Consider the following 19,608-nt stretch of genomic DNA (forward strand, 5'->3'; position numbering starts at 1 on the left):
TTGAACTTTATTCTATAGTAGAACCCCCAAATAGTTCAAGTTCTTCTCTTATACATATTCTAAAAACTTGGGAAAACCAAACAAAATTTGGATTTTCTCTGACAAAAATACACAGATTCATGTGCAAGGCACATCAGTAAGTGTTGTGTGTAGGGATGCTGCATATGTGGAGACTTCACTTCTTTTTTTCTCTATGGTAATTTTTTTAATTGCTACATAGTGATGGTAATTTGATTTAGACTCCATCATATTATAGAATTTTGAAATATTTTCCTTTAACTATTTGGGAATTGTACCCCATTTGCTAAAAATGTAGCATTTAAGCTGTTCAATACATAATATCAAAACATATCATTTAAATAATTTTCTGTAGCTCAGGAATAATAATTGAGACTAGAACTGTCTCAAGTTTTAGACTGGTGATTTTATTTCATTTCCACCAAGATTAGTGACAGGTTATCTTTTATACTCTGAAAACTATGAAGGATTTATTAAGTTGGGGACAGTAGTACTTTTTATTGTGAGGTTTTTGAAAACATGGATGTAGTATACTTGAAACCAAGAAGTAGTGTGAATTATAACCAGAGAATGCAGACTGGCCCTTGTATCTACACCTATGCCAAGTGCCTTGGAATTTCTGATTTCTTATATTCTTATCATGGTATGTTTTAGGCTCTATTCAATGAAATATAATGAGATAAATGATGAACTTTCCTTACTAAAACAATGCCATCAACAAGATACCCCATTGTCCATCAACAAAACACTCCATTGTCCAAAAGTAAAAGTAAATTAATGTTATATTATATAGCCACATAAACTAGTATAAATCTGACATAATGGGAATGGACTAGGATAGACTACATGACATAGATACTTTGAAATAAAACTTTTTCCCTTCATTTTATATTTATCATGGGTTACAAATTTATTTAGCATTTAAAGTAGCAAACTATGGAGCTGTAGCATTTCCTGAGTAGCTGAACTGCTACATAATGCTTTTATACTCTGTGATGCTAAATGTAATAATAGTACCCAAAATTGCATGAGCAGAGACTTAAAACTTTGTTTTCCTTTCTTAATTAAAAAAATTTTTGCTAAAATGATTAATGGTACATCTTAATAAAAACTGATTAACAAAAATTTTTTTGTCATATCTTGTTTTCTAGGGAATGGTTGTATCTTCTGTCACATGAAATGTTGAATCCATACTATGGCCTCTTCCAGTACTCAAGAGATGACATCTATACTTTGCAGATCAACCCTGATTCTGCAGTTAATCCGGTATGATTTATAGTTTAATGATGTACATTGGGACCTATAGTCCTTGTTGTCACTAAATATCAGTGTAGTTTATTACATTGATTGATTGTGGTACTTGGGATGGAACCCAGGGGTACTCTACCACTGAGCTACATCCTCAGCCCTTACTATCCTTTTAAATTTTTAACAGTCTCACTAAATTTCTGAGGCAGGCTCAAAATTTAGGATCCTTCTGTCTCAGCTTTAAGAGTAGCTGGGATTATAGGCATATGCCTCTATGCCTGGCTCAATATAGTTTATTATAATAGGAATTACTTTTTCATGCCCTAATCATATTCTTTGACTCAGCAATTCTTCGAGAAAATTTTCTCAAGTAAATGATTATGGATACATGAAACAATTGGGCACAGGGATGTTTATTATTTATAGTAGCCCCAATTGAAAACAACAGTTATCCATGATTGTTAAGGATGTGTGGAAAAAGGTACACTCATACATTGCTGGTGGGACTGCAAATTGGTGCAACCACTTTGGAAAGCAGTGTGGAGATTCCTTAGACCACCATTTGACTCAGTTATCCCACTTCTCGGTTTATACCCAAAGGACTTAAAATTAGCATCCTACAGTGATACAAGCACATTAATGTTTGTAGCACCTCAATTTACAATATCTAAGCTGTGGAACCAACTTAGGTGCCCTTCAACAGATGAACAATAAAGAAACTGTGTTATATATAAAAAAGAATGACTTTATGTCTTTTATCGGTAAATGGGTGGATCTGGAGACTATCATTCGAAGTGAAATAAGCCAATCCCCAAAAAACAAAGGCCACAAATTCTCTCTGATATGCAGATACTAACACACAATGGGGGTGGGGAGAGAATAGAAGTTCATTGGATTAGACAAAGGGGAATGAAGGAAAGAGATGGGGTGGTGGGAATAGGAAAGAGTAGAATGAATCAATCAGACATAACTTTCCTATGTTCATATATGAATACACGACCAGTAACTCTATATCATATATAACCACAAGAATGGGATCCTAATTAGAATAAGTTGTATGTATGTATAATATGTCAAAATACACTCTACTGTCATTTATATTTAAAAAGAACAACAAAAAAAAGTTATCCATAAGAGGGAAGATTGATTAAATTGTGACATAAAGCAGAATAATAGAAATGGTTAAGAACACAGATTCTGGTATTGGGAATACATGGAATCATATCCTTTTCTCATCATATACTTAGCTGTGTGATATGAGCAAGTTCATTGACTTATGCCTTAGTATTTTAATTGCTAAAAATAATAAGTACAGTTTGTCTCAGAGAAGAGTGTGAGAGTTAAGTGGGACCTTGAACATTATGAATTTAGTACAGTGCTATGCCTTGTAAGCCCTATTATTCCTTATTATGAGCTTAGGAGAAGTTAGCAGTTATTAATTTATTGATTTGTAGTAACTCTGTTATCTTTTCATAGGAGTGCATTCTGCACAACCACTAAAATGATAATGTGGGATAAAGATGGTGTTCATGATATGTAAAGTGAAAAGTAGTTTATACATCAGTATGAAACAACTTTGGTAAATACATGTAAGTGTAAACATGGCAAAGCTCTACACTATAATACTGACAGTGTTATCTCTGGGTATTAGATAATAGGTGATTTTTAGTTCCTGTTTTGCTTGTCTGTGTTTTATCTGAATATTTTGTAGTGAACGTATGCTACTTTTAAAAAAGAAACAACTTTTTAAGATCAAAGGGAATTTTAAAGATGAGCTTAAACATTACTTATCAAAGAGAGAAGTGAATGAATTTTAAAATACAAATTTTCGATTAACAAAACAATCCATAATGAAAAAAACAATATATCAAAACATGATAGAAGTGTTAGATTCATTGAAGGTAATTCTCTATGAAAGGAAGATTTGTAGGTGCAGCTTTTTGGGGAGCCCACTACTACCATTGGAGTAATAACCAACTCACATTTGTTGAGTGCTGCCTGTATGCTGGGCCTAGTGCCATGGGTTTCATCACCTTATTGTACTCCTTATAGAAACTCTTTTTAGATACTTTCATTATCCTCATGTTCCTAGGTCTAGACAGTTAGTCTTACAGGGTTTAATTAATTTGAACAAGTGTGCACAGCCAGTAACTGGCAAGATTGTGACTTTCATCCACGTTGGACACCAAACTGCTTTTAAATCTATGGTCATTTGAGGTTCAATTTCTGGTTAGGTCAGGAAAACAATGTTCAGGATTTAAGACAGGACAAAAGACTCAGTAGGAGGTGAGAGGAAAGGAACAGAACCTATCCACAAATGCTTGAATGAAGCTGCAGTGGGATTGTGATGTGGACTGACTTCTAAAAGATAAATTTTACAAAGTGCCCTTACCCTGTGAGAGAGGCATCAACTGTGTATTTTATAGTAATGAAGAAAAGCTTTAGCATGCCCTATAGAAACATTCCCTGAATTTTATTGAACTTTGATGTGATGATTGATTCTATTTAAATAGTTGCAGAGTACAAATTTGGTACTTATCAAAAATCTTTTTTCTCCCCCAAGGAACTTATTTAATTAGAATTTTACAGGACTCTAGAAACCTGTATTTCTTATAAGCCTTTTATTAAAAGTGTGATTTGGGGAAGCAATTTTAACTCTCATTTTGTTTCAGATCACATAATACAATAAAATTAAATTAAGTCATTTAATTAAACAAAAAAAATCTATACAAATTATTGATACCTAAACACAATTTGGTTTGGAAATGAAATAAAATGAAATTATGTGTATATAGTTGTATTCATAAGATAAGTGTTGCTAAATGAAAAGCTGTATAATAATGAGAAACTAAGGGTTGAATCCAAGTACAAAGGAAGACACTTGTCAGGATTCCCATGTTTCATCGAGCATCAGAAACCATCAATCTGGCCACAGCTGCAGCCATGAGTATGCTTAGGCTTCAGAAGAGGCTTGCCTCCAGCGTCCTCCGCTGTGGGGAAAAAAAAGGTCTGGTTGTACCCCAGTGAGACCAATGAAATCGCCAGTGCCAACTCTCGTCAGCAGATCAGGAAGCTGATCAAAGATGGCTGATCATCCTCAACCAGTGACTGTCCATTCCCGGGCTTGGCGCCGGAAAAATATATTGCCTTGCGGAAAGGCAGGCATATGGGCATAGGTGTCAGCTAAAGGGTACAGCTAATTCTCGAATGCCAGAGAAAACCTGGATGAGGAGGATGCAGATTCTGCATAGGCTGCTCAGGAGATACCATGAATCTGAGAAGATTGACCGTCACAGGTATCACAGCCTCTACCTGAAGGTAAAGGGCAATGTGTTCAAAAACAAGCGGATTCTCATGGAACACATCCACAAGTTGAAGGCAGGTAAGACCGGCAAGAAGCTCCTGGCTGACCAGGCTGAGGACCACAGGTCAAAGACCAAGGAGGCATACAAGTGCCGTGAGGAGCGCCTCTAGACCAAGAAGGAAGAGATCATCAAGACTGTCCCAGGAGGAAGAGACCAGGAAATAAAGCTTCCCTCTTTGTCTGTACATAGTGGTCTCAGTCCTTGAAATAAAAACAAACTATCTGTTGGGGGGTGGAAATCAATCTTTTGGTTCTTTTCTTGTGCATTATACTGTATCCACATTCTCTGCATCTGATTGCATACCTGGATTTTCTTTCATTTTCTCCACAGATAGGTATCATTGGCTGCTGCTTTGGGGGTTGAATGCCCTTCTGGGTGTCCATTCTTAGTACCTATACAGCACAGAGACTTTTCCCTGCATTTCCAAATCGTCAAGGCGTCACCAGAAATCTTAATGCTACTTACATATTTACTTTTTATTAAAAAACTTCCTGGATAGTTTCTAGCTTAAGTATTCATATTAACTTTTTTCAATTTCAGGAACATTTATCATATTTCCACTTCGTTGGACGAATAATGGGAATGGCTGTGTTTCATGGACATTATATTGATGGTGGTTTTACATTGCCTTTTTATAAACAGTTGCTTGGGAAGTCAATTACTTTGGATGACATGGAGTTAGTTGATCCAGATCTTCATAACAGTTTGGTGTGGATACTGTACGTATGGACTCTTATATCTGTTTATTATGGTTAGAATATGAGCTTTAAAAAAGAATTGTTTCTGAACTGTGTATTTTAAAACTCAAAAAATATAGGGCTGGGGTTGTGGCTCAGTGATAGAGTGCTTGCCTCACAAATGTTGGGCACTGGGTTTGATCTTCAGCACCACATAAATAAATAAAGACATTGTGTCTATCTACAACTGAAAAATTTTTTTTTAAAAAATGCACTGAAAACATATTAAGTGTGGTTACATGAGTGATAGGCCCACATAAGACTTTCCCCTTTCTGCTGCTTTCCTATACATTTCAAATTCCTTAAAGTTAGCAGGTGTTATTACTTTAAAAAGGAAAAACAAACTAATACAGATTGAGTGTTCCTTATCCAGAATGTTTGGGACTGGCATTGTTTCACATTTTGGTTTTGTTTTAGATTTTGAAATATTTGCATATACTTGAGTTATCTTGGGGATGAACCCAAGTCTAAACACACAATTCATTTATGTTTTGGGTATACCTTATCTACATTACCTACAGGTAATATTTTACATTATTTTTTAGTGCACCTGTGTTTTTACTTTAACCCCTCCTATGAGGTCAGGTGTGGAATTTTCCATTTAGGGTGTCATGTTGGCACTGAAAAAGTTTTGGATTTTGGAACATACTGGATTTAGGATTTTTGATTCAGGGATGCTCAATTTGTATATCCTGTACAATGTACATGTACAGTACTATGCATAATGAGTTCCTCAGTCCAGTCCTGCATGTGTTAGTCAGAATAGCAATTTTTGAAGCTGTTGTTTTTTAATGAAGTGCTAATTGTTGGAATCATAAATTTAAAATAAGAACTAATCCTATTTAAGATAATAAAAATTCTGTTTAGGAAGATGTGCTGGTATTACATCCTTTTATGAAATATACAGATGGCTTTCTCTGGATTACTCAGGTCAGTGGGGGGGGGGTTCCGAGATTCCCTGAGGCCTCTTATCTGGATGTCAAAACATAAATGAAATTTTCTTATGTTGTGGTTCTAGCAAAAGGTCAGCTTTGACCAGGGTTCTTTCTCATTACTAAGGAAGTGAGATGTTACTTGTGTTTATATTAAAGCTTTTTGACTTTTCTGCCCAAGAAAAGGTAGTATAATAGCATAAGAACTAGAAGACAAATCTTGACCTTCTTGTGTTTGTCATATCATAAACTATCTTAGCTCTGTCTGTCTTACCAGTTAATAAACCTATAGGACTGGTTTTCTAGTTATGTATCTCTTTCTCTGTTTCCCGTCCAGTGAAAATGATATTACAGGTGTTTTGGATCATACCTTCTGTGTTGAACATAATGCATATGGTGAAATTATTCAGCATGAACTCAAACCAAATGGCAAAAGTATCCCTGTTACTGAAGAAAATAAAAAAGAATATGTCAGGTAAACATTTCTCTGTTCTCAAGGTTGAGAATTTTTTTTAATGTTGTAGAATGTCAGTATGGAAAAACATTTAAGTCGTTTTATTGCTATAAAATATGCTTTCATAGAATTTAGTCACTTAAAAACAATCACTGTTTATTGTTTTTCACAATTCCAGGGGTCAGTGATTTGAGCAAAGAATATCAGGGATGGCATACTGCTATTCCACAAGATGTCAGTTGGACTAAGGGGCCAAAGTGGTCTGTCTCTTCATTCATATAAATGAGAACTCAGCTAGGATAGCTGAAATGGCTGAGGGCTGGCAGGAACAACTCTCATCTGGGGGCATTGTCTGGGGCCTCATTGTCACTGGGCTCCTTGGTACTCCCTTCATAGTATGAAAGACCTCTGTCTCTCTCCCAGAAGATAGTCAGATTCCTTTTGTGCTGGTTTCCCAGAGCAGAAAAGCAGAAGCTGCCAGATCTTTTTTTATTAAGCACAGAGGCAGAGTGTCTCCCTGCAGGGTAAGAGAGAAAATGAGAGGAAGAGAGAGAGAGAGAGAGAGAGAGAGAGAGAGAGAGAGACAGAGACAGAGACAGACAGACAGACAGACAGACAGAGACAGAGACAGAGAAGATCGAGATTGCCTGAGAGAGTGAAATGGAGGAGAGAGCGTGACAGCGAGGAGGAGAGAAAGCTGCCAGATCTTTTTAAGACCCAAGTCTGGCACTGGTCAACACAGTTTCTGCTGTATTCTTTTGGTTGAAGTGAGTCACATGCCAGCCTAGATTCATTGTGGAGGAGGGGCTGTACAAAGTTGGGAACCCAGGAGACAGGGAGCATCAAAGCCATGTGCAGTGTAGCTATCTCAGGGAACAGTGCAGAGCTACTTTGGGCTATATCGCTAGCACTTTGCCGACGTATAAATGAGTACATAGTTTGAGGGAGAAATACAAGAAAAAATATTCTCCAAGTTTTATAAAATATAAATTGAAGAAATTTGAAATATCGATTTAATACTTATTATGGTAACTAAAGTCTTCTAAGTAAAAAACTGATAATCAGATTTAGGAGTTTGAACTTCGTATGTACACGGAAACATGAACGCTGTGCTATTTTGTATATCTTATGTCCCCAAATCTTATTAGCTAAAATTTTCCTTCTTTCAAAATCAGTTTCATACTGTTGATGGGATTTTTGGAAAGCAGTTTTATAACAGTTACCAAAGTGAACATGTATATGCCCTTTAACTAGCAGTTCTGTTTTTAGGACTCCCCTACAGAAAAACACATATAATTAAAGAAATATGAATAAGGATGTTCAATTAATGAATGCTTGTAAAAAATTACCAAAATGTTTTTAGAGTAATATGATTATGAATACATTCAGTAGAATATTATGTGTATGTTTGAAAGAGAGATTGTATAAGCAGTAAGGTTTAAGAAGCAAGTTCTAGAAGAATTACTTAGGGACAAAGTTGTGTTTTATAATTATATGGCTGTATATCAAATATAGTATTTGCCTAGAAGGAGGGAGCAAAGGTAGTGGCCTGGGAATGGGGAGGGTTAAGAGGGTAGAAGAATGGACTTTGAGGTTTCACTTGGTCTACATGGTTAATGTTTGATTTTTGTGTATATTGGTGACAACTCTGTTATATTTCTGGTAAAAACTGTAAGAGTGACTGGTAATTTCCCTCATCTCAGGAGCAAATCAGTTCTAGGATCCAGTGTGTCCTCAGTTCCTAGATTTACTTTCTCCAGGGCTCATGTGTTTACCGACACAGTAATAATCCCTGTACAACTGCCCAAATGAGATAAACAGGGACAAGAGTTATATAGTTTTGCTGCCACTTTAAACCATCAAACAGGTCCTCCAAACAATGTGATATTAAATCACTTATTTATTAGAGAACTAGTTATCCAAGTTTGGAAAAGAAAATGTTGATAACAAATTTGACAGATGAGTAGTCATGATGTATTAGATGGAACCGTTTCCTGGGTAGACAGGTAAATAAAAGCAATTCATTTATAAATGACAAACTCCAGTTAGCACAAGTTACACAACAGTGTATATAGTTTAGTGTACTTTTCAAAAAAATATAAAATGTCATCTTCCAGACTTTTTTATAGCTTCCAGGAACAATGAGTATTCAAAAAGTGCTATTGGCTAGTTTCTTCTCATTTTGGATATGAGGATTTTCTATCTCCTCTTTTATTTTCCTGCCTTAAATATAAACAGAATACACAGCAACACATTCTGATAATATTTTCAAATACAGCCAGAAAAAATGGTCATCATCTTAGTCACTGGGCTCTTTTATCTGGTTTGTTGGAATTTTGTTAAAAGAAAGAATTTTTATCAAGTTTTTTGTGTATGCATGCTGGGAATTGAACCCAGGGCCATGTACACATTAAGAAGCACATACACCATGTACACCTCAGCCAATAGAAGGTGAACCTCAGACCATCTAAGTTCTAATAGACTTCCTGTTTACCAGTAGTTTCTCTGATTTGAAGAATTGCTTCATTGATACTGCTTTTATTTATGGAATTTTACATTGTATCTACTTTGAACTGCCTCACAGCTCAGGATCTATCTGTCCCCATTAGTTTGAGATTTTTTTAAGACTTTAGAATAAATTTTTAAACATTTTTTTGAACCTTTATTTATTTATTTATATGTGGTACCGAGAATCAAACTCAGTGCCTCACACATGCCAGGCAGGCCTCCCTACCATGGAGGCACAACCCCATTCCTAGAATAAATTCTTTTTTTTTTTTTTTTTTTGTTCTTGTTTTTTTGCAGTGCTGGGGATCGAACCCAGGGCCTTGTGTTTGCAAGGCAAGCACTTTACCGACTGAGCTATCTCCCCAGCCCTAGAATAAATTCTTGATGCTAGATGTTTATAAAGTACAATGTTGCTAAAGAAGTGATTCACAGTAATTACCAAATCTGAATATCTGATCATATGAAACCCCTGTCCAATGTTTACAGGCTCTATGTGAATTGGAGGTTTTTACGAGGCATCGAGGCTCAGTTCCTGGCTCTGCAGAAAGGGTTTAATGAAGTGATTCCCCAGCACCTACTGAAGACATTTGATGAGAAAGAGTTAGAGGTCAGTACATCCATGTTATGGTGTCATCTAGTATGATAAGAAAAGATGAGAAATTATTTTGTTTCTTAGTTTTAGAGGTAAGTTGTATTTCTAATGCTTTTAAAGTTTTATGGTTCAATACTGTGAGAATTTTTATTTACAGGAAGTCTTTTATACTTGGAATTTCTTTGAGTGAGCAATGTCTCTTACATTATGTACCTTCCCCCCCCCCCCCCCCCCCCTTTTGGTACTGGGACCTAGAGGCACTTTACCACTGAGCCATAATCCCTAGCACTTCTTATTTTTTATTTCAACACAGGGTCTCACAAAATTCCTGACGCTAACCTTGAATTTGATATTTTTCTATCTCGGCCTCCTGGTCCAGGTACCACTGTGCCTGGCACATTGTGCGCATTCTTAATTTGTATTTCCTTATTGTCCTATCTTCCCTTAAATAGATTTTATGTTTCTGTGTATGTTTTTCCAGTGTTTTTTCTATTCCACAATTTAGTGATTGATTTAACTGAACCTTATCAAGGCTATTTTTTGATACCTTATCATGCTGAGTGCAGTGGTGCATACCTATAATCCCAGTATCTTGGGAGGCTGAGGCAGGAGGATCTCCAGTTCAAAGCCAGCCTCAACAATGATGAGGCACTAAGGACTAAGCAAATCAGTGAGACCCTCTCTCTAAATAAAATATAAAATAGGGGTGGGAATGTGGCTCAGTGGTTTAAGTGCCCCCGAGTTCAATCCCCAGTACCAAATCAAACCAAACCAAACAAAACCTTATCAATTGGTCTCTACCATATTGAAATTTACTTAGGTAAAGGTTTAATCTCAGTTAGGTTTGTACTAAACTTTGCTAGAAAACATTTAGTAGATCATTAGGGGAAATAAAACACTTGGGAAAACTTTACAGTATCTAATCATCCTTAGACCTTTAGAAACATTCATATACTAATAGTAACTCTACTCAGCAATTAAACATTTCTTGTTTCTGTTTAAAGTTAGTCCTTACAGCACCTCAGGTCTGGTTAAAGATGGTTAAGGTTAAAATTAACATCTTTAATAGGTTAAAGTTTAACTATCTGGTTAAAGTTATAATGAACATCTAACAAACACATTTGAATTTTCTTCTGAACTACTTTGAAAAATTAATGAGGTTTTATTCTACCAAACATCCCAAATTTATTTAGTGGTTAGAGATCACATAAATATTAGAAGTCTGCAGCTAACTTAAACATGATTGTATTCATTAATAGCAGTGTTCTAATTAAATGTACTAACAGCTGTTAGCAAATAAATCTAAAAAGATTCATTTGACTTAGTGCTATCCCCATTCGTTCTGCAACTGAATTATTCACAGTAATATGGCCAGGAGGAGGTGGTCAGGAAGAGGAGGGACACTAAAGTTGAAATACAGGACCTTTTCATCTGTTTATGAAACAAATGAGGAGTTTGCTTTCTAATTGCCACTCCTCTGAAGTAAAGAATTTGGAAGGTGTCTTTTGTGTTCTGAATGCATCCATAATCCTTTTAGGATAGCCTCTTCCCAGTTTAGTGTGGCTTATATTAAGTAGTCTTTTAGAAGCCTATACAAACTTTGTTGGAGATCTTGTTCAGTAGGGGTAGGATTTACTATATAGTTTCAGCTACTAATGAAATTGTTAAAATTTTTTAGAGTTACCCTGGATTAGTAGGATTAATTATATAAGATCTAGGATACACAAGTTACATTATGTTTTATATTATACACTTTCATAATTTCATAATTCACTGTTTTAAACATGTTAGAGTAACAAAATGAGTTAGTCTTGGATCCTAAAGAGATGTATTAGTAGTGCCAAAATGATTTTGATGTAGTTCATCTCTACTAACTCTGCATCAGGATGCCAAGCAGGGGTCTATATCAATGTGTTCATGTATTTCATATTTTAATATAATTTTAAGATAATTAAACAAGTTGTGTTAATCACTTATTCTCAACATTTCATGAGTTGCTGTGTACTGTGAGTCCCTTTCATGGGGACTGTCATTTTATTTTTTATTTATTTATTTTTATTGTAAACAAATGGGATACATGTTGTTTCTCTGTTTGTACATGGCGTAAAGGCATACCATTTGTGTAATCATAAATTTACATAGAGTAATGTTGTGGGGACTGTCATTTTACAACAGAGGAAACTGTTGGTTGATGGAGGGAATTGAAATGTCCCCCAATGACAAAGCTAATAGTGTTGAAACCAATAGAATGTGATGTGGGTCTGAGGAAGGCACAAATAAACTGTATGTGTCTCATTTCTGTCCATTTTTTTAAAAAGTAGAATTCTATTATAAAACTATGGAATGTGCACAATTCTTTAGTCTTGTTGAGTTCATCACAGTGGTGCTTTTCAGATTCCGGAGAGGGAACCTACATTGAATAGAAACCTCTGTTGGTTTCTAAACTACAGATCCTTTCATCCAGATGCAAAGAATTAGAATGTCTGAGCACAGACAGGACCTGGTGTGTATATTTTTAGAAGCTTTCTCATGTGCACCTTTAATTAAGAGCCACCAAGTGAGAATACATCACAAATCTAAAGTTCTGTTTTGAGGAATTTTGAGTGTGGCTTGGTTTTCACTGACTCATCTGCTTGGGCAATATTTTAACAGCTCATTATTTGTGGACTTGGAAAGATAGATGTCAGTGACTGGAAGGTAAACACCCGGTTAAAACACTGTACACCAGACAGCAATGTCGTCAAGTGGTTCTGGAAAGCTGTGGAGTTTTTTGATGAAGAGCGACGAGCACGATTGCTTCAGTTTGTGACAGGATCATCTAGAGTGCCTCTGCAGGGCTTCAAAGCACTACAAGGTAAAAACCCAGGGAGAGACAGGCACATGGCATCTAAGCTTCTGGAGGTGGGGTTGGGGTGGCAATATTTGGTTTGTACAGATCTTTTACAAACCATGTACTTATAAACAGATTCTCTAGTCACTGTTTCTTATCTGGAACTCACACACTGTGAAACCTTCTTCTCCTCCCTTCTCTTGTTCCCCTCCCAAGAGACTTTTCTGCGGGGTTCTCTGTGATTGTAGTGAGTGCCGCATGCTAGACTGGACTGTTTGTGGACTGCCTTTTGTTTTCTGGTCGTTGCTTTTACTTCCGTTGCACATTCCTATAGTAGAAGTTGTTCATTTCCATGTTCACGTTTCAACCTGGCAGAACATTTACCTACCTGGGATGACTTCCCCCTCTACTCTTTCCTTTAATAGAAAGAGGCAGCATGAGTCATGGAAGCCATCTGTTTGGTCAGAGCACATCAATTATTGCATGGCTTCAGACCATTGATGTATAACCATATTCCATTTTTTAAGGATTGTTTTCTGTGGAATGAGCTGTTTAATTTTGGATGAGTTGATAATATTGCTAGTGATTGTGGTACTTCATGTGCTTTCTTTACCCCTTAAGCTCTTCATTTTAAAGCTGCTGAGTGATGAGGGAGGATACACAAAGCAAGACTGGTACATAATATCAGTGCCACCACAGTGCATACCTTGTAATTCCGTAGACAAAGCTGCCTTTGAGTTGTGTTTACCTTCCTGGTTTGGAGAGCTCAAAATTGTATTTGTCCTCCAGATATTTGTATGGGGCATCTGTGGTAAAATGGTATATGATAGACTACTAATCTGCTTAGCCCATTTTGAGTCTTGAAATCTGAATTTGCATTAGGTTATCATTTTTTAAAAATGTTTGCATATGTGTTTTATCTTGGATTTGCCCATTCTTTGGACTATTGATCTTAAAAGAAGTTGACAAAAGGATTTCAATTCTCAACTCTTTCCAAAAATGAAATTCTAGCATATTAAGGCATCCAGCCTTATCCAAACCAACTTTAAAAACCCAGATTCTTTTCCTGCTACCCTGAGGTAGCATGTGTGGATTTACAGCATTCTCCTATCCCTAGATCTTGTGGCTTATGTACCAGTTTTAATCTAAGATTTTAGAGATGGAGACATGCACCTGTGGTGATTTGACCCATTTTTTTCTTTGCAGGTGCTGCAGGCCCACGCCTCTTTACCATACACCAGATCGATGCCTGTACTAACAACCTGCCAAAAGCCCATACCTGGTATGTTATTTTTGTAACTTTCCTCCCTGTCCCATGTAGGTGTGTGTTAGTTCCTAACAAATTTTTCATTTATTGTTCTAAATCACATTTAAAAGGAATGATAAATAAGAGAATTAAGAGATTTAAAAGTAAATATTATTCAGAAATTGTAGGAAAACCCCAAACTGGTAATCTATACTTTAGAAAAAATACAGTCTTTAACTTTCTGTGTGACACTAAGATTGATGTGGTTGTATTAGTATACACTTAACATATAGGTCAATTTAAATGAACTGTGTAAAATCTGATTTACTTATTCACAGCTTCAATCGAATAGACATTCCGCCCTATGAAAGCTATGAAAAGCTCTATGAAAAGCTGCTAACAGCCATTGAAGAAACATGTGGATTTGCTGTGGAATGATGAACTTCAAGGACTTACCCAGACTCTATTTATACCCCTGACTGACAGCCTCCCTTCAGCAGAGTTTCAAAGAATGCTGAAATACAGGAAAGTGCCCCCACCCCCCCTAAATTTTAGGACACTGTGAGGGGAAAGGACAATTTTGAAATTCCTTTTCAAGGAAAAAAAGTCTTTATGCTTTGCCATGAGGACACATTCAGCTGCTATTTAAAATTAATATCTTGAACCTTACAGAATGCTGACTTTTCCTGCATTTCCAGAGTTAGGCAGTATTCTACACTTAAAGACTACTACTATTTTTATAAAAGGTAATCTATTCAGAACGCTTCACAGATTTCAAGTCTTTCACACATCAAGACAACTTCAGCAGTCGGTACAAGTCACATTTCATTTCGATTGAATACATGATTTTGAACAGCTCCTGTACTTGCTCTTTGTAAAAAAAAAAAAAATAAAGTTATTTTGAATTATTCTACCTTTGTAAACAATTGGCTAAATTGGCTAATCATTATCTTTAAGAAATTAAGCCATTTACATGTTTAATCATGTTTTTTCTATAGAGCATTGTATTTTGCATTATGTGGTTCAGCCTAGCCTATGTGGGTTGTTTTTTATATTTTTCAAGCATGATTTTCCTGGAAATACAGCTATATAATTTTGGTTATCAAATTCCTAATGCAACCATTCAGTCTGAACTTAGTAGTTTCTTACTGTAAGATATGTTCAGGGGTTCCTGTTTTTAAGAAGACGTTTTTAAAAGACATGATGTTTTTAATCTTGAATCAATATGATCAGGACTTTTTGAAATTACTTTTCACCTTAAATGGGAATACTGCATTTTTATAGTTTCTCAGAGCATGTGGAAGGGTTAGGATTTTCATTCTTCTGCTGGGTCAGCTTGTATTTAGTATATATACTACTCTTGTAAACCAAAGCCTCTAATAAGTGCACCTAATTTATATTTTAATTACAGTGTTAAGTTGCTATCAAGTAAACCACACTGGAGCTTTGTTTAGCCACTCATAACTTCAATCAACTAAAATGATCAGAAATGAAAATTTTCTTCTAAAGATTATTTAGCAAGCTTAAATTCCATGGTACAAATCACTTTAAAACTGAAGAGTTAATTTTGGAAGTAAAGGAATCCCAGTTCCCTCAATGTTGAAAATCTGCATCTGAGCTTTCAAGGTGTGTGGCTTATCACTCAATCCAGAAGGCAACCAAAACTCTGGGGGTGAGGGATTGGAAAAATCTGAAATCACAGGTGGATTTTTAAATTCAACCATCAAAAATATGTACTCTTCTGTTTTTAAAAACATCAGTGTGAAATTTGGACAACTTTTGGATTTTGCAGTTTAAATATCGAGCGCATAGAACATTTGTGTTGTTTTATGTGATACAGTGGGTTCCAGTCTGTGTTCTTGAAGCCAAAGGGCTCCTCACAGGTGCCTGATGAGTGACAGTTTAGAGAGGGAGGGAAAGCCTAGCTGGTATTGGTAGGAACCTCTATCCCTGTCCCTTCTCCCTTGACTCAGAGCAGCTTCTGTGTTTTTCTTTTATATATTGGAATTCTAAGTAAGCTTTCCTGGGGTGTGTTGGGGTGGGGGTAGGGAAATAAGTAGGATAAAAGAAGCAGAGACTTTGCTGCTTTAAAAACAGTTGGAGAACTACCTGTGTAGTTTCTGAGTATTTTAACGTATTTTATTTGGCCAAATTTGACTGCTACAAAAGCTAGTCATAATCATAACTGTGCAGCAGTAATGTGCTTATGCCAGCCTTTTTTCCCACGGTTTTTCCTACTGCATTCTTTAGTACTAAAGACTATCTTGAAATGTACAGAAATGCTGTTTGATTGTCAGTGATTTTTTTAGCTTTTGTGATAATACATTGGTTACAGGTCCATCTCTCTTATAATAAAGCCTGAGTGCAGTTGTAGTTGTGCCTACTCTTAAGATACTTAAGTAAAAAGAAAATACACGATGAGTACTTCCTAAAATGGTAATTGACAGGGATGCAGTAACAATGAAATGATATTAACAGTTTTCACGTACAGTATGAAGAAGGCAAAGCTGACATGGTGGTGCACACCTGTAATCTGTTACTTGGGAGGCTGAGGCAAGATGATCACAAGTTTGAGTTCAGCCTCAGCAACTTACTGAGACCCTGTCTCAAAAAATAAAAGGGGCTAGGGATATAGCTTAGTGGTAGAGCACCCCCTGGGCTCAATCCCCAGTACCGCACACATAAAAAAATAATTAAAAAATAAAAAATAAGTAAAAATAAAGCAGGCAAATACCATCTCCTTGAGTGCCTTTTAACTTTATAATAATGACTTAGTGGAGCTTTAAGAAATCATCCTACACATGGCATCACCAACATGATAAATGAAAACATTATTTAGATTTCAAGATTACATCAACTGATTACTTCCAAATGGGTGCTAAGCAAACAATTCCCCCCGCCCAGTGTGTCATTGAAACTTGGACTTGCACCTCATGTTTAATGTGAATATTTATTTCCACACTGTTCTTCTTCCCTGTCCTTTATCTAGCTGTTATTTGAGATATGTAGGTGTCACCTGGTCCATACTGTTGCCTTTCCCTCATGAATTTTTTATTTTGAACAGTGATTACTTTGTAGAGCTTATATTGCAGTACCACAGTGCGTTTTGATTCAAAGGCCTTGTTTCATGGTGTAAAGAGTTCTTATTCTTGAATAGTGCTGTTGTATAGTGTATATTTTGTTTTGCACATAGTTTGTTGCCCCGAATGGGTTTAATTTTTATCAAGTCCTTTTTTTCTTTTTTGTATTTACAGTCCAGAGCACAAGTTTCTCTTCTTTTAAGTACAATGTAATTTGTTTTATTTTACAACACTAAATCTGCTTTAAACTTGCGGTGCATTGGACTGATGGCGCTGGCCAGAGTTAGAGATGGTTCCAGCCACCTCTATGGTCTGGTAGAGCAGCTAGCTCCCTCTGCTTCTGAGTTTAAGCTGCCGTGCAGTCAACGGATGCCATTTGTGATATTTAACATTCTTACATTAGGATGATGATTGTACCAAATGCTGAGTTGTTTTATCTTTAGGTGTAATTAGTTCACTTTATGTAATTTTCTTCCTTCTCTTTGAACTGACTTTAAAAACAAAGTTTTATCATTTTCATTGTATTTGTATTTATTACAGAGTGTTTTAGCTTTGATATTCTTTGTATTTTCATTTTCACTCAGTTGTTACATGAGCTTTATCAATAACATCTACATAAATGGTTTTTAAAAATTAACTATGTATGTGCCCATGCCGAAGTTGAGCAATAAAATGAATGCTGTTTGCACTGTCACAGCATCAACGTTTTTAAAGAATGTTGTTTGTAATGAATTGTCTTGAAAAAATTTGATTGGCTCTACAAAAGGTGATAAGAATGCATGCCTTTTCTTAGTTGACTCTTTATCCCATTAGAGAGCTCAGGACCCCTTCTCTTTCTCCGGTAGAGCAGGAAGTTGCATGTTTTCTCCTGCCATGGCAACTTGATGAGTTACCCATGCCTGCTGGGGGCCGTGAGGTCTACCTGGGTTTAGTGGAGGGAAGAGTGATGTGGTCCTGAAACCCATCTGTACCTAGGACTGTTGGGCCTGAAGGGCAGAGCTGTGGTAGGGACCTCACATTTGCCAGCCCTGCCTTAGTGTTGCAAGAAAATCGTCAAAATGAAAAGAAGAAATTAGTTTTACTTTCCCTAGAAGCGAAGGACTTATAAGGTGTATGATTTACAACTCTATAAATGCTAGTAGATGAAAGTCCAGCTAAGATACATAGGTGGGAGAGGACATGCATGTGGCATATTTATTTTTCATCTAGAATATGGTCTATGTGAGTCTCTACACAGCACAGGCTACAACAGAATGGACCACCTGGGGAACCTGTAAGTAGCAGCAGTGTATTAAGAATTCTAGGAATGGACATGCTGTGCTTTTAATATTCATTTGAAATTTATTTTTTGCTTTGTACTCATTGCCACATGAACTGCTTTTAGCTAAAATTTGTAAGGTTTTAGTACAGATTTTTAATAGTCTGTAGTTACCTGAAATTTTGATTTAACTAATGTTTGTTGGAAGTTTTTCTGCTGTGTGGTAACCTGAGACCCTTTGCTGTTTATAATCAAGGTTAACTGTTTCCCACTACATTTATTTGTACTTTATATCCCAGATGTAACAGGATAGGAGCCTAGCACCAGAATAGACGAGGCAATTACACAGAAGGGTTACCTTCCTGTGGTAGCACTCTTAGCAACTAGACACACGGTAGGTTAAACTTTACATGGAAGTTATTTGCCCTAAATGTGACTTTTTTGTTCATTCAGCAGATATTTACTGTATTCCTCCTGTGTGCAAGGCTCGCTGTCATAGCTGTGGATGGCTGTTAGAAAATTGAACTTCCAGCCTGTGTCTCAGTGAAGGCCAAGGTTTGCTACAGCGAAGGAGTCAGTCCTGATGGGAGGAGCACATGGTTAAACCTCACTTCGCTCAGCAAATTTCCCAAATGTGGCTGATAGAGCAGTTGATTTTGCTCCGGGAGTAAAAAAGGACTTTGCCTGGTAGCTCACTGTTTTATCAGCTGCCATTCTGTGAGGGCAGCACTTAAGACACCAGCTTTTGATCCAGTTGCCTGCTTTTCTCTAGGACAGTCAGCTCTCGCCCTTTGATGTCTCCTTGGGCACTGCTTCACTGATAAGCTCCTCCCCATGCTCTTCTACGTGCCTTCACGGCCACCTCTTCTCCTGGCATCCCTGCTGTGGTGCCCTATGCCCCTCCCTGGCTTTGACCAGCAAGGTCCCATATCCATAACTGATCTGAAGCTTTCTGCTCTTGGCTTTCTTTAATGCCTCCTCGTCAATGAAGGACACTATCTCTGCATGGGTTCTCTTTCCTCATATACCCCAACCACAGTGGGGGTTGGTGTGCTGTTGCTCACATTGAGCCCATTATGCTTCCTCCCATCTGCAATTACCCGTGCTCCTTTGAGGTGCAAACCTCTGGCTTTATACCTTTGCTGCTTCTCACTGTTGTCTTCTCCCACCCAGAAAAAGCCACAATGCTTATTCTTTCTCATCTTCCAACGTGTTGTGAGAAACCTGCACATACAGTTACAGTAAAGGTTCAACCCAAAGATCTACCTCTGATGACCAGCCAGTAGTCTAGCTTTTCTCCAATTTGGGGAGAATCCTCAAGTGTGTGTGTGTGTGTGTGT

At 36.7% G+C, this 19,608-nt stretch overlaps 1 protein-coding gene and 1 pseudogene across 4 annotated transcripts in view; both read left to right on the forward strand.

The window, feature by feature from the left end:
• The window catches only part of SMURF2 (SMAD specific E3 ubiquitin protein ligase 2), a 102,407-nt gene extending 86,078 nt beyond the window's left edge, over positions 1–16,329 (forward strand). For all 3 annotated transcript variants that reach the window (XM_079131593.1, XM_079131595.1, XM_079131594.1), the window contains 7 exons: positions 1,170–1,284; positions 5,172–5,350; positions 6,638–6,775; positions 9,749–9,869; positions 12,507–12,708; positions 13,891–13,966; positions 14,269–16,329. In XM_079131593.1, coding sequence (XP_078987719.1) covers positions 1,170–1,284; positions 5,172–5,350; positions 6,638–6,775; positions 9,749–9,869; positions 12,507–12,708; positions 13,891–13,966; positions 14,269–14,368 — 931 coding nt within the window. In that variant the 3' untranslated portion in view covers positions 14,369–16,329. The remainder of the gene's footprint in view (positions 1–1,169; positions 1,285–5,171; positions 5,351–6,637; positions 6,776–9,748; positions 9,870–12,506; positions 12,709–13,890; positions 13,967–14,268) is intronic.
• On the forward strand, positions 1,292–5,165 carry LOC306656441 (large ribosomal subunit protein eL19-like; annotated as a pseudogene). Its single transcript, XR_013767005.1, has 2 exons — positions 1,292–3,428; positions 3,533–5,165. The product of XR_013767005.1 is annotated as a large ribosomal subunit protein eL19-like (transcript).
• Positions 16,330–19,608: the final 3,279 nt, after the last annotated feature.

The sequence above is a fragment of the Sciurus vulgaris genome (genome assembly GCF_902686455.1).
Source record: "Sciurus vulgaris genome assembly, chromosome: 3".
Taxonomy (NCBI): Eukaryota; Metazoa; Chordata; class Mammalia; order Rodentia; family Sciuridae; genus Sciurus; species Sciurus vulgaris.